This window comes from Cyclopterus lumpus, chromosome 9 (assembly GCF_009769545.1).
Source record: "Cyclopterus lumpus isolate fCycLum1 chromosome 9, fCycLum1.pri, whole genome shotgun sequence".
Classification (NCBI taxonomy): domain Eukaryota; kingdom Metazoa; phylum Chordata; class Actinopteri; order Perciformes; family Cyclopteridae; genus Cyclopterus; species Cyclopterus lumpus.
Window position 1 is genome coordinate 25,466,773 of NC_046974.1, and position 14,785 is coordinate 25,481,557.

The 14,785-nt window shown below is 42.7% G+C and overlaps 1 protein-coding gene across 1 annotated transcript in view; it reads right to left on the reverse strand.

Moving 5' to 3' along the window:
* Positions 1-493: 493 nt before the first annotated feature.
* The window catches only part of abca2 (ATP-binding cassette, sub-family A (ABC1), member 2), a 71,375-nt gene continuing 57,083 nt past the window's right edge, over positions 494-14,785 (reverse strand). Inside the window, exons 30-48 of the mRNA XM_034541928.1 lie at positions 14,230-14,443; positions 12,661-12,766; positions 12,472-12,583; positions 12,267-12,327; positions 11,641-11,815; positions 11,426-11,541; positions 10,388-10,535; positions 10,087-10,210; positions 9,325-9,457; positions 8,797-8,917; positions 8,412-8,590; positions 7,557-7,698; positions 7,191-7,325; positions 4,746-4,849; positions 4,523-4,615; positions 4,013-4,115; positions 3,574-3,711; positions 3,270-3,479; positions 494-1,829 (exon numbers count right to left, since the gene is read on the reverse strand). Coding sequence (XP_034397819.1) covers positions 1,794-1,829; positions 3,270-3,479; positions 3,574-3,711; positions 4,013-4,115; positions 4,523-4,615; positions 4,746-4,849; positions 7,191-7,325; positions 7,557-7,698; positions 8,412-8,590; positions 8,797-8,917; positions 9,325-9,457; positions 10,087-10,210; positions 10,388-10,535; positions 11,426-11,541; positions 11,641-11,815; positions 12,267-12,327; positions 12,472-12,583; positions 12,661-12,766; positions 14,230-14,443 — 2,450 coding nt within the window. The 3' untranslated portion in view covers positions 494-1,793. The remainder of the gene's footprint in view (positions 1,830-3,269; positions 3,480-3,573; positions 3,712-4,012; positions 4,116-4,522; positions 4,616-4,745; positions 4,850-7,190; positions 7,326-7,556; positions 7,699-8,411; positions 8,591-8,796; positions 8,918-9,324; positions 9,458-10,086; positions 10,211-10,387; positions 10,536-11,425; positions 11,542-11,640; positions 11,816-12,266; positions 12,328-12,471; positions 12,584-12,660; positions 12,767-14,229; positions 14,444-14,785) is intronic.

Consider the following 14,785-nt stretch of genomic DNA (forward strand, 5'->3'; position numbering starts at 1 on the left):
CATCTGCCAATCAGGACTAACTAACATTCACACACCGTAGGCATACAGGGTTAAGTTTCTTGCCCTAGGACACATTGCTCACCACTGAGCCACAGTAATTATATATATATATATATATAAAACATTAATATATAAAATGATACATTCTTAAAATGACACTCTACAATTGTTATGTAAACAGTCCCTTTTTCTACTAAAAAGAGGAACTCTGAAAGCGCTCTTGATCTTTCAGGGCAGAGTCAGACATGAGCTGCAGCGCTAATGTCAGCTGTCTGCTTTACATCCCAAAAATAGTCATAAATATCGAGCAAAGTTAAATAAATTTACAATATTATTTTTAAAAAATTTTCTTCAGCCAACTGCAGTGGTTGCTGAGTTACCTCTTTATTATATTGAGTTACCCCATAATATATATATTTATGAGTCTTTTTGTCAAGTTTATTTTATAATAGAATTATTCAAATATTTCAGCAAACCCCATCCCTCCAGCTTTACATTCTCTGAAAAGAAAGAAATGACAATATACATTTTTTCCCCGTGTTTAATGATAACCTCTTAAGTAGGAAAACAGCCTACCACCAATAATAATCACCAAAATATGACTGCAATTAGCTGTTAAAGAAGTAGTGAAACAGTTACTATTATGACAGGACAGATTACAACTCAATTATCACGACACTCACGAGAGACCAGTTCAAACCACATGCCAACACACAGCCAGAGAAACATCCATGTTTTTGTGAATCTGGATATTTTCAGATTCCATATATTCTCCAAATTCCATAGAAAATTACAAATGCTTCTGCAAATCATACAACTTGTATTGTATCCAAGTTAAAAACAAAACCATAATAATATTCAGATCTGAGAATTCCCTTTGGTATCACAGTGATGGTAGTGCAGTTATTGTCAGGGAATATAAGCAGAGTTTACTGCAGTTTCAGATTGCTGATTACCTTCACTTGAAATGGTATAATGATCTCTATGATTTGTATTATTATTATTATACACTGTGTCTGGTTTATAGAGGATCTTCTTGGCAGAGTCCACAACATAATATGTTAAAAGCATTCAGTAGAAAGAGACCAAATGTAGTGTCAACGTTGATGGAAGGGAGGCGCCATCAGCACATTCTCTCCACAGCTGCCACTTCCCAAGATGCATTTCAGTAAATCCTCTGTTATTGCAGAATTAAATCACACACGTCATTCTGTAGCTGCTTCAATATCCAAAATAAATCGTTCTTTTTGCCACCGAAAAATAGACTGTATTACATGACCAATGGTTACCACCTTCGTCACAGCACGCTCTCAAAGCAGGTCTAGTTACAGTAACAAGGGCCCGCTCTGGTCACGTGAGGCCCTCTGGTAGGAAGCGTACAGCCAACCCAAAGTAACCGGCGCTGTCAAACACTTTGAACATAATGATATGTTCATTTAATAAAGGTAGCCTAAACGACTGTAGTCATCAGCTGCTTTTGAGATACATTCTCCCCAACAACAACAAAATAAAGGAAACATTCCAGGACAAAGTCCTAAATCCACATGCGCTGCTGTGTGTACCTGTAAGCTGGTCTCTGCAGGCCATCACCGCTGCCTGTATATTCTGACCTAAACCACCTCAGTCCCTCCTGGGATAAACAATTAGAGGCTGAAATACTGAACTACTGGTCCTATGTTCCATGCTGCAGAGAGTCGTGGTTCTCGTCAGGGTTAATCCAGCTGCTCCGTTCGCCCACCGGGCCTCTGGGCTCAGTCAGGCGGCTTCGGGTTCCCTCCTCTGTCTCTGCCCATTCAACAGAGAGTGTCCGTGTTGAAGGAGAGCTGCACCTGCAGACACACAGTGGAGTTAGCTTGTGACAGCTGGAGCCAACCAGCTATTTGACCTTCACTTCCTCTGGTAGTCATGTGTGCTCCTCACCACATGGAGTCAAAAGAAGAACATCCTGTAGCGCTCATGGCATAAGCTTCCGAAGATTATTGTTTATTGTTTGTTTTTTTGAGAGATCAAAGACGAGGCACTCACTCCTGTATTACGATATCATATGTCCTGAGGCAAGAAGCAGCGTGATAGTCTTATTAATTCAACCCGCAAGGGGATACTCTCATTACAGTACTTTCAATATTGGTGGTGTTTAAAATAAATTGATATTTGGTTATTGAGAGATCTAAATGGTTGTGTATTGTTATCAATATGTGTAGGGTTATTATAGTTGGTACATAATGCAATGATTTGTTTGGTGGAATACTCCCCTTTATTTAAGTTATGGAACACATATGGTCAAAGGTACAAAAGGAAGTACATTATTCTAGAACTTATTTTTGAAAATGTAGGTGGTTTTGAATTCCTCCTGCTTTGCCATTTTAATATAAATGAGATCCCTGTTAAAGGGCCTCGATGTATAAATACATATCTATTCATAGAATTCAATGCTTATATGAATAAATAAACAAGTATGCTTTTTGATACTAAATTGTGAACATAAAAAAAGACATTACATATATGAATGTAAAATGTATTTGGGTATTTATTTACACATCTGTATATTCTTTTATAGATTTAAATATAAATGTCTCTATTTACGTGTGTTGATCTTATTATAACTGTATTTGTCTATTTATTTCTGTATATTTTAATTCATAATCAACTGTATGTTCTTTTGTTTTTTCAGCCTGCAGTACAAATATTGCAATAACTAGAAACATTTCTCCTAATGATTTGGGCATAAACATTATTGTTAACTCTCAACCAGACAATAACTACATCTCTATATTTTCTATTAAATGATTGTTTATGTCCAAATTTCATCTTGCAGCTCCAGCCAGGACACAACGAACACACCAGCTTCCTGCCATGCGAGTTTGTGGAGCCTCTCAACGAAGCAAATGTAGGAACACATTTTTGATTAGCTTTCAATTTTCATAAAGAAGATCTGCTTTTTGTAAATAGTTAGATGACAAAAATGTACCAATAGTCATATAAGGTCACTTTACCAGGGGTCCACAATTCCTCCTGCATCTCCGTTTATACATTACAATTATACAAACCAGCTGGTTTTAACATTCAATGTGAATTCAAATGTGTGTTTTGCAATATTTATTTTATGAATGCCTATGTATGGTATATATTATATTCTTTAAAACGTTGAGGTCAATTATTCATTTACAAAAAAGACTATTTATTCTGACATTCTTCCGTTCAATACTACAAAACACAAACAAACATAAATACAGATACAGATAATACAAATGCAGGTGTGAGCCACTCACTCTTTCCTCTTCAAAGCTGATGAGTCCTTCATCATCATCGCTCTCCAGCTCCTCTGGCGCCTCGCTGATCAGAGCGTTGAGCTCCGTGTTGGCCGGCCGAGACTTCAGCAGGTTGAGGATGCGCTGCAGGGGGGACTGTCCACCAGCAGGGGGCGACACCTGCTGCTGCTCCAGGTTGTCGCTCTGTTTCTTGGCAAAGTTGACAAACACCTGGGCAGAATAAAGGTGATTTCTGTGATTGATTACATGTTTCCTTTTTGAAGTGCCGCGTGGCGTTGAGCCATCATGTTATAAGTTGACTCACATTGTCCAGAGTGGTCTGGCTGACAGAGTACTCCTCAATGCCCAGCACCTCCACCACCTGCTCCATCTTACTGAAGACCTGAGCCAGGGAGATCCGCTCAGACTTCAACTGGAACTGGAGCTTGGTGTTGTGACGCTCCTGCAAATATGACAGGCGGCTTAATGTCGGACCCCTCTACAAAGACGGGATGAACACGCCCGCGTGCCCCATTTAGTACGAGATGGAAAACATCAAACAGGACAAAACCCCTACAATATCTTATTTAGCGAGGTCATTTGGGGTTTAAACAAGTTGTTTAAACACATGGGGGCAGGTTTTCTGATCCAGTACACCTGTTTATAAGATTTTGAAGTTGTCATAAAAGAAGAAATACTGGTCACCAATGATCAAGCTGGGGTTAAAGATTCACCAGTCAATCAGAGTGAGCTGCAGTAAATACCTTCAGCACGGCCTCAGGGAAGTTTCTGTTGAAGAATCGAACCACCTCCTTCACATTAGAGCTGCTCTTTGTCCTCACTGTGATCATGTAGCCGTCCCCAAACCTGGAACATCATCATAGAAACAGGATTGCAGAAGGTTGTGTTGTACTTAACGGTGCACTGTATCAGATTGGGAGCATTTCAACCGCTTCAACATGGTGACGCTGAGCCGCCAACAGAGGAAACAATCAGAACTGTTCCCTCACCTCATGCCAATCGGATTTAAAGTGTGAGGGCCGTGGATTTTAGAAAATCACTGTTAATTACAGCGGCACCATGTGGCTGCCTCGAGACATATTTCTTAGGAAGTACTTGCACATTATTTAGTAAAGTATTGAGCCAAGTTTCCTTTTTTTAGCTTGCTCCAAATCACGTGATTTCGGGCCAAGTACCCTGATAAATGAAGTCAGTCAGCTGTTCGGATCACATCTATGAATCACAACATGAAGGCTATTCTTTCTCCTCCTCACCTGTTCTTGAGATGTTGGATGCTGCCCAGGCATTTAAACCTGCCGTTCACCATAATGCCCAGTCTGGTGCACAAAGCCTCACACTCCTCCATGCTGCAAAGGACAGCATGACACATATTGTAAGTACACTATGGTGAAATAGAAGTGAAAATAAGCCACGCCAGTAAAAGGTATTATATTATATAGCAGAATAGCACTGAAAGTGAGCAGTGGGTTTTCTGACCTGTGTGATGTCAGCACTACAGAGCGTCCAGTCTTGATTATGTCCAGGATTAAATTCCAGAGGAATCTGCGCGCCTTTGGGTCCATGCCAGTGGTGGGCTCATCCTGGAAAACCCCACAAGTAGGGAGGTAGGGTTAGGGATATACTGTATTTAGAGATTACAGTACTCTCATTGTTCTTACTGTTGCCCTTAATTCTACCATGCACGCATGAAATTGAATCCTTCTGTTCCATTCCATTCATACATTGTCATATTCATGTAATGTGTTTATGTAACTTTGTAAATGCTGTTCATTCTGTACACATGACATCTATTCATCTGTCCATCCGGGGAGAGGGATCCTCCTCTGTTGCTCTCCTGAAGGTTTCTTCCCTTTTTTCCCTGTGAAAGGTTATTTTTGGGGAGTTTTTCCTGATCCGATGTGAGGTCAAAGGTCAGGGATGTCGTATGTGTACAGATTGTAAAGCCCTCTGAGGCTAAGTTGTAATTTGTGATATTGAGCTATACAAAATAAACTGAATTGAATTGAATTGAATGGAATTGAATTTAAATTGAATAGAATTACTCTATCTCACTGTTCACAAGCTAAATTATTATTATTATTATTATTATTATTATTATTAAGATTATTATTATTGCCCCCCCTCCCCACTTCAGTTCGCCTACCAATCTGGCATCGGGGTGGATGACGCCGTCATCTTCCTGCTGCAGAGATGCCTCTCTCACCTGGAAAAGGCTGGAAGCACTGTGAGAGTCATGTTCTACGACTTCTCCAGTGCCTTCAACACCATTCAGCCTTTGCTCCTGAGGGACAAGCTGAAGCAGACCGGGGTGGAACACCACCTCACTGCATGGCTCCTGGACTACCTCACCAACCGTCCACAGTATGTGCGGATACGGGAGTGTGAGTCAGATCGGGTGTACTGCAGCACAGGGGCTCCACAGGGAACCGTTCTGGCTCCATTCCTCTTCTCCATCTACACATCGGACTTCAAACACAACTCTGCCAACTGCCACCTGCAAAAGTTCTCTGACGACTCTGCGATCGTCGGCCTCATCTCGGCCGATGATGACAGGGAGTACAGGGAACTGAACCAGGACTTCTTAGGATGGTGCCAGCGGAACCGCCTCCAGATCAACTCCAGCAAGACCAAGGAGCTGGTGGTGGACTTCCGCCGTGGTAAACGCTCTCCTTCAACACCAGTGAGCATCCAGGGACTGGACATTGAGATTGTGAAGTCTTATAAGTACCTGGGTGTTCACTTGAACAATAAACTGGACTGGTCTGACCACGCTCATGCACTCTACAAGAAGGGACAGAGCAGACTCTTTCTGCTGAGGAGACTGAGGTCCTTTGGGGTGCAGGGAGCACTCCTGAAGACCTTCTTTGACTCGGTGGAGGCATCAGCCATCTTTTATGGAGTGGTCTTCTGGTGCAGCGGCATCACAGCAGCTGACAGGAGGAGACTGGACAAACTGGTGGGGAAGGCCAGCAGCGTGCTGGGGTGTCCTCTGGATACTGTGGAGGTGGTGGGAGACAGGAGGATGATGGCCAAGCTATCGTCCCTGATGGACCACCCCTCCCACCCCATGCAGGGTACTCTGGCAGCGCTGTACAGCTCCTTCAGCCACCGGCTGATTCATCCCCGGTGTCTGGGGGAGAGGTACCGCAGGTCCTTTCTCCCCGCTGCTGTCAGGCTACACAACAATCTGAGCTCCCAGTAGGCCACAAACACTTGAACACTTTGGACTTCGCACTGAACAGCACTTTAGCCCAGTTGCCCAGTTGTGCAATACTAATACGTTTAAGTATTTTTTTTATTTTTTAAAATGTATTTTATACACTTTATCCACTTTATTCTATTTCTACTCCGTCTGTATATATAATAATATTCTTGTTTTTTACTCTTTTATCTTAATTCTGTTATTATACTACTTGTTTTTAACTTATTACTGTGAGCAATGCTGCTGTAATCCTGTAATTCTGTAATTTCCCCACTGAGGGACTAATAAAGGATTATCTTATTTTATCCAGGTCTCTTGGTCCTCTGAGCAGGGCAGGCCTCCATCAAAACCGCTCCCTCTGGCATTAGGCCACCCAGCAATGGAAGAAATGGATGTTGTAACCATATTAATAATCTTTACCAATGTGTCTATTGTTACTATGGTTGAATCTAAAAACTCCCCAGTTGTAATAATATATAATTAAGAGGCATGTCTATGATTAACTACACTACACAGTGGACATGTTGTGATGCTGTGGTGAGAATCCCTACAGCCCTCTTGTGGTCTTCCAATAATAGGAACAATGATGATTGGTGAAACTCTTCTATACATTTAGTTTTTGTACTAATACCATCGCATAAATCCTGCAAATGTGGAACTAATAAAGGATTATCTTATCTCTTATTTTAAAACATACAACATACATTTGAACTTCTTACCAGGAAGATGAGTGACGGGAATCCAATCAGAGCGATGGCAGTGGAAAGCTTGCGCTTGTTTCCTCCACTGTAAGTGCCGGCAGGCTTGTCGGCATACTTTGACAACTCCAGCTTTTCTAATGCCCACTGCACCACCTAGAGGAGGGTAACGGAAAATACCATTTGTGATGACGACGCATTAAGGTGTGGAGGGGACATCTTGTGTGAAGGTTTCCCACTACTGAAGAAACTGAAGATCTGAATGAAAGGGATTTATTTAATGGAGCTTTAACTGAAGTTTGGTGGGCTCCCTTGTTTAAGTGTGCGTGTGCGTGTGCGTGTGCGTGTGCGTGTGCGTGTGCGTGTGTGTGTGTGTGTGACACTAACCCTCCCCTGGTCTTTCCAGGGAATGCCACGGAGACGAGTGTAAAGCTCCAGATGTTCTCTGGCTGTCAGGTCGTCAAACAGAGCGTCAAACTGTGGACAGTAGCCGATACTCTGCTGCACACGTAACAGGTCCTTCAGGATACTACACACACACACACGCACACACACACACACACACAGGACAGATTTCTTAATATCCCTAGAACTTTAAGGGAGCGTTAATATCTTTTGTATAAATCAAACAGAGGTCCTCATGCCAGCTTCATCAGTTCAATGTGCTCTTCTGGCTTCAGTCTTTCCACTATTGGTGGAACCTGGCTGCAGGGATTGGCTCCCGTTCAGACACTACAGCATTAGTGAGGTCCAGTTCCTCTCAAAGATGTTGGATGGGGTTAAGGCCAGAGAGACATTGTTGTTGAAACAGAAGAAGGGACAAACGCAAACTCTTCACACAAAGTGTAAAGCTCACTCATTGTCTAAAATATCATTGTATAGTTTTGCCTCACTGGGACTAAGGAGGCCGAATCAGGAAAACCCGACTGGTGAAGCGCTCCATGACGAGCCACATTGAAGTCACTGAGCGCTTTAGTACCGTTCAACAGTTCTACTGCTGATGGGAATCAGTGGAGATGGCATTCGTGTATTCTTGATTTGATGCCCCTGTTACAAAGAAGTGTGGCTGAGGGAACTGAGCGGTGTCCACAGACATCGGAGCACAGTGTGTGCTCCTTCTAACTCGTAGTATTCTGGTCCCCGTCTGGTGAGTCTTCACGTGCCTGGTTGTGCTGCTGAAGAATCATGAATACAGAGGAACACATGATCATTCAAAAGTGATCTTATCTTTCTGCCGCTGACCTGTTTCCGTCGATGAAGGCTTCTCCTCCAGTGGTGCACTCGTCTCCCGTTAGCATCTTAAAGGTGCTGGTCTTCCCGGCTCCATTAACTCCGAGAAGTCCAAAACACTCACCAGGCCGGACGCCCAGGCACAGCCGGTCCACTGCCAGGATACGACCCATCTTCCTGGATTTGTAAACCTGAATACGAGGAGATATGCATTGAAAGACCATACCAGCGTTTTAGGAAGTTTTAGCTCCTTCAATAAACATATCATGTTATATACGTACAATGGTTGTTTTAACTAGTTTAACCTCACTTAAAAGTTATTGTGTGTAATATTCTGTGAAAACTAAACCGCAGCTTCAAGGGATTTTCTAAATGTCGACGAGCTGAGTGTAAAAACCTTTGTAAGGTTCTCGATCTTCAGCATATCGTTGTCGGCGTCTCCTCGCAACACTCTTCGTCTCTCACAGGCCACGTCTACATCATCATCGTCTATAGGCTGGCAGCTGACTGGCACCCTCCTGGACACACACACAAACTACTTTCAGTTTTGTCTCTGTTGTTCCTCTTCACCCTCAGCATGTCCACTGTACTGCCGACTAAGATGGTCAAAAAATATACAGACGACGTCTAATTTGAGTTTCCTGTCTATTGTCTGGTCAGGCCACGGCAGGAAGTGACAGAAGAGAGTGAGTTGTGCTGGATGAATTTTACTTTTTCATTTTGAGAAAGTATCAAATCATCAGTTAATCATTCCTGCAAATGCAAACACAACTGTCTTATGATTGCATTGCATTATGGTCCATGTTGTGGGTTGAGAGGCTGTTATCTGGTATAGCCTTCTCTGTGATGCATAATGGTTGATTAAAAAGCAGCGAAGGTTACTCAAACCTGACAGCTCACAAACTCAGAAACACACTTCACTCACGGGGGTTTCCTGAGGAAGTTGTACTGGCAGAGGATGGTGATGAGGAAGCCAACAAAGCCTTCGATTGTCATGGCAACGAGTCCTCGAGTCACAATGTCCCACTCAAACGGAGACTTCATCTTGTCAAACTGGCCTGAAAGCACACATTCACACCAATTACCCTCTGACAAAGTGTTGTTTACTGTCAACAACAAATGTGAAAAGACCAAACCAACGATGCAACGCTCAGCGTTTTGGTGCCGCTGCAGAGACAAATGATCAACTTTGGGTAAAGCATTGTGCTCGTCACTGTCACTTTTTACTCAACTGTCTCATCACAGTGGAGGAAGGCGGGACATATATTATGACTTATGAGTTATGTTGTAGTCTTATTGTTTCTGCTATGCTATTGCTTTTGTTTGTTTTTTACTGTGGACTATTGTCCTCATGCCTGGAGCACTGGACCAAATTCATTTTCCAGCGTGATCAAATAAAGTTGATTTTAATCTGAACTACAACATCTCATGAACCCACATGACGTGCTTCAGCCCTCCCTTCATCCAAAGCAAGTACTCTATGTGCTGACATTTTTATTCCCTATCATATACCAGACGCAACCCAAGTATTTCAAAATGAAAACGCTGCGCCTCCAAAGCACTCTCCAGCACGACCAGCAGGGGGCGTTTTCTGCAGGGAAAGAGATCTTTGGTGGACACTTAGAGTAGTGAAGGACTGCATCAACATGTGGGACGTTGTCCTCATGCATGCTGTGTGATGAGGTACCTATTTTAGCGTAGTATTCATTGATGTACTCATTGTAAGCCATCTCCATCAGGCCATGGCCCAGGTTGTAGTTGGGGAAGATTAGGAAACAGGACTTCAGGTAACTGTTGACTTTTTTCAGATCCTGGAGGAGATGAAAATAGTGAAGAGATAAATAAAGATATGTCGGATGCCTTTGTCTGATATTGCTGCAGCACAAAAGCAAACAGGTCTATTGCACAATTCTCTATATCCAATATCTCTGTATATTCTATATCCAAGTTGCAGCATCTGAGGTTACAATAACAAGAGTCAAACTCACCTTATCATGCTCAAAGAGCTGGAGGAGGAAGGTGGCAACAGTTGCAGTGATGCCTATGAATAGGTTGATGACGATTAGGAACACGTAGGCTGTACTGGGCACCTCAAACCAGAAGGATGCTGGGTACATGATGGGAGTGATGGACCACCTGGAAGGAAGAGCTCATGCTGAGCAAAATCCCTGAAGATGTCTAACGTTCTTCAGGACATGAGAACAAAAAGACTGGAAAACACTTTAAGGCGCTACGTACCCGGCAGCAAATACTTTGGAGACGTGTTTCCCCCTAACTAAACCTGAACCAACCCTGACCCCTGACCCCTAACCATAATCCTGAGGAAAGGAAACAGGGGAACAGACTCTATCAATGACCAGGTCCAGCTCCGTGGCGTAGTTACAACAAGTTGTGATGGAAGATGGTCAATGGATAGAAGATATGCATGTTTTAGCTTTGTGAAAATATGAAGCCTTCAACTTTCCGAATCCATAAACCAACTGTATGTTGTCAAAACTATGTCTTATTATGAAGTATTTTAACAATAAAGTCGTACAAATAAGAAGACTGTGTAAATGAAAGGAAGTTGTGTTCAAAAGGTACAGAACCATTTTCTTGTCAGTGTACAACAACATGTTTGGTATCGCTCGACACAAAGAATTCGTAGCTTTCCAAGGAATCATGACTCGTAACATTTAGCATCCGCTATTAAGTGGGAAGTATATATTTAGTATATATATACATATATGATGTACAAATGATGGATACACATTAAGAGATCATTTGGTGTTGCAAGTCTTGAAGTAGAGTCAGTTTCTCATAGACTTCGATACAATCAGAGGAGTCGCCCCCTGATGGCCAGTAGAGAGAATGCAGGGTTAAGGCACTTCTGCATTGGCTTCACCTACCTGGGAGATTGCTGCCTGTGTGAGGCCACTAAACCACATTTGAAGACTTTAAGCCCAGGAATTGCAATCAAATTCAGAGTGTCACATTATAATGCCAATAAGTCAAATGTGTGAGTGTGTGTGAAGCCAAAGTCTCACCCGTACAGAAGAAAGAGGGAGAGGACAGCAGGGAAGTTAGTTGGGGAGGTGTAGGCCGGCAGGTCGAACACAAACAGAATAATAACACAGCATGTGGCAGGTACCAGGTAGTTCAGCTAAGGAGAGATGATGAAGAGAGGAGAGAACATGTTGAGACCTGGACAAACACATCCACAGGCCTCCTTCTGACCACACACACATCGAATGCTCCTCACCATGTCCCAGATGTAATTAGCCAGCCAGTAGATGACGGGGTCACAGCCGCTCACAAACTGCAGGTGTTTGGCCTTCGTGGATTTCTCTGCAACCAGGAAAACCACAAAGCTGGCTGGCACAAAGGACATGGCCACAATGATGAAGATGGCAATCACCACATCTGTACCCTGGAGCCTGGAGATACAGGGGAGAGGAGAGGAGAGAGGAGGAAGGAGAGAGGATAGGTTGGGAGAGAGAGGAGGAGAGTAGAAGAGAGGAAAGGAAAGGAGAGAGGGGGAGAGGAAACATTAAAGAGAGAGGGATATAGGTGGGGAGTGGACATAGGAGCAGAAGAGAAGGGGATAGAGAAGGAAAGGAGAAATGAGAAGAGGAGAAGAGAAGAGGTCACATGACATTTACACTTGGATGTAAACAATCCAATAATGAACATCCATGATAATTCACTCATGAATAATTCTGAATTCACAAGGACAAAATCACTCAAGTTAGCTTATGAAGCTAATTTATGGATCAGGGAAGTCCAACGAGATCACCAGAAACACTCGTCAGATTTCTTTTGTGATTTGGTTATTGGTATTTGTACCAATAATGAAGGAATAAATGTCTGAGTTGCTGAGCAACTTACAAGTAGTCCAAAGAGAGGCTGGCACTGGTTCGATTCATTGGATGGTTTGTCAGTGTGAAACCTGCAAAACACATACAATTCATAACATAGCAACCAAATATACGTAGATGAAACCAAAGCAGGACCTGACCCAAGACTAGACAAACACGGTTCATTGGCATTTAATTGGGGAGAACGTCGTTCCAAGTTGCGTCTCGTGTATTACCGTAAGCAGCAGGGTTGCCCTTGGACGCAGGCAGGTTGGCCCGCAGGATGGCGTTGTTGAGGACGTTCAGATACGTCGGCATACTGTGGTAACCCTTGTTGTTGAACAGAACCTGGACACAACTCTCCGTTAGAGGTTGTTCATACTGTATTTGTGATCTTCTTGTCCACTTCAGACTGCCCGTCTTACCTGAGCTGATCTGCGAACTGCTATCTTCCGAACCATTGGAGGTATCTTCCTCCCAAAGGATGCTGGAATTGATTTTTGGATGTTCCCCACCGTTAAACCACCATATCTATTGAGGACAAAGTCGGTGAAAAAAAAGAATGCAATAGTTAAAAGATTACACATTTTAATGTTTTGAATACATGTTTTGAATGAATATACATTTTAATGTTTTGCATAATGTATTATAGTTGTGCATGTCTACTGCATGTAATCAAGGCACAAAGTAGTTACAGTGCCATGCAATGAGTTATGAACTTCAGGTCTATATTGGCTTCAAAGCACCACTTTCTCCAGTGGTGTGTGTTTTGTACACGCTTTACATACTATCTTTCTTCTTTAACGGTTGCAGTACAGATTCTTTAGTTCTTAACATATTTTGTATGGCAACTAATAAAGTTGAGAGATGCATATATGTAAAAAAAGAATGGTCACATTTTTTACAATGGAAGCACCAAATGCTGACATATCCAGATGTGTTGTATTTGCTGATAGAGTCCCGCTGACCCGGGGTCAGAAGCCCAGGGTCAGAAACCCGGGGTCAGAAGCCCAGGGTCAGAAGCCCGGGGTCAGAAGCCCGGGGTCAGAAGCCCGGGGTCAGAAGCCCCGGGGTCAGAAGCCCGGGGTCAGAAACCCGGGGTCAGAAGCCCAGGGTCAGAAACCCGGGGTCAGAAGCCGGACTCAAACGTTTCTTGGACTCTTTCCAGCTCCCCGGACTTCATCATTACAGTAATACGACTTATTAACTATTGAATATCAACTATCCCATAATTTGACAATATTCAGATTCTTGTCAACTTTCTTCAGATGCCCCCTAATGTGATTGAGCCCTAGACAGAGTCATCGTCGGCCATATTGCCCAGAAAAATGTTTTGTTTCTGCTGTTTACATTCCACCAGATGCCAATTAAACAAAGGAGTGTACACACGTGTTTGTGTTGTTGTTTGTTGTGCAACCCTGTGTTGCATAATGACAATAAATGATTGAATCTTGAATTGTTGCATCTCACCACTCATTCTCTACCAGGTATCAGCACTAGCTGTAGAAATTTTAGCATCACTTTTGATAATAATCTAATCAGCATGCTACACTAATTGTTCAGTCTTGTTTGACCCAGTTATGGAGAATCTGTAGTGTAGTCCGTCGGCCTCTTTTAGAGAAAGCAAGATTAAAAAACATTTTTTATCAGGCCCCCATTTATTATTATTATTCAACAACTTTACACAAGTTTAAAATGTTCTATTAGCGCTTTGTATAATCTTAAAGAAATGATCTCTGCAGAATCTGTTTGAGGAGAATTATTGACAGCATACATGTTATATGCAACAATGTTGAGGCCAACCATTGCAATTCTTTGTTATTAGATTTGTACACATTTGTACATCAAAAGCAACTATAATATATTCTTAAATATGGTACAATTTTAAAAAGAAAGGCAATGACAAAAGTATAATTTTGGTACTGCAAAGGCCTCCGAACCTCAGTTATTGTCTTAGTAATCGTGAATATGAAAGGGTCCCACATCAGTCTTACCTGTGCAGGCGCAGTCTGTCTGAGGTGAAGAGCAGATACTCAGAGACGTTCCGGCCTGTGACGTCCACCAGGATGTCACCTGTTACCACCTTCATGAGGGGGGGCCGTCCTCCCACTCCACTGGGGCAGGAGAAGCCTGTCCCCTGCATGGAGCAGATACAACGCACTGGCTCATGGATGGCCAGGGGGAGTGTGGGAGGAGATGTCACCAGCTCTGAGCAAACATAAAAGAGGTGTTTTCAACTCAAAAGAACTATTACAAACTGTATTAAAGAGTGTCATACACACATGGGAGCCACATGTAGTGATTAAAGAATAGTGGTTCAGATTCCAGTTAAAGATAAACAAATGGCAGATGTGTTCACACTCAAACACACTTTTATTAAAAGGGTTAAGAGCAAGGATCAATAGCATTCAAAGGTGGGCTTACTGGGAAGCATGGTTCCTCCCTCTGCATAGAATGACTGACCTAAAGATCTAAACAAAGTGTCTTTGGTACGACACACTGGTTGGCCAACTGGTATTAAATATGAAGAGATAATTAAAGTATGTAAGG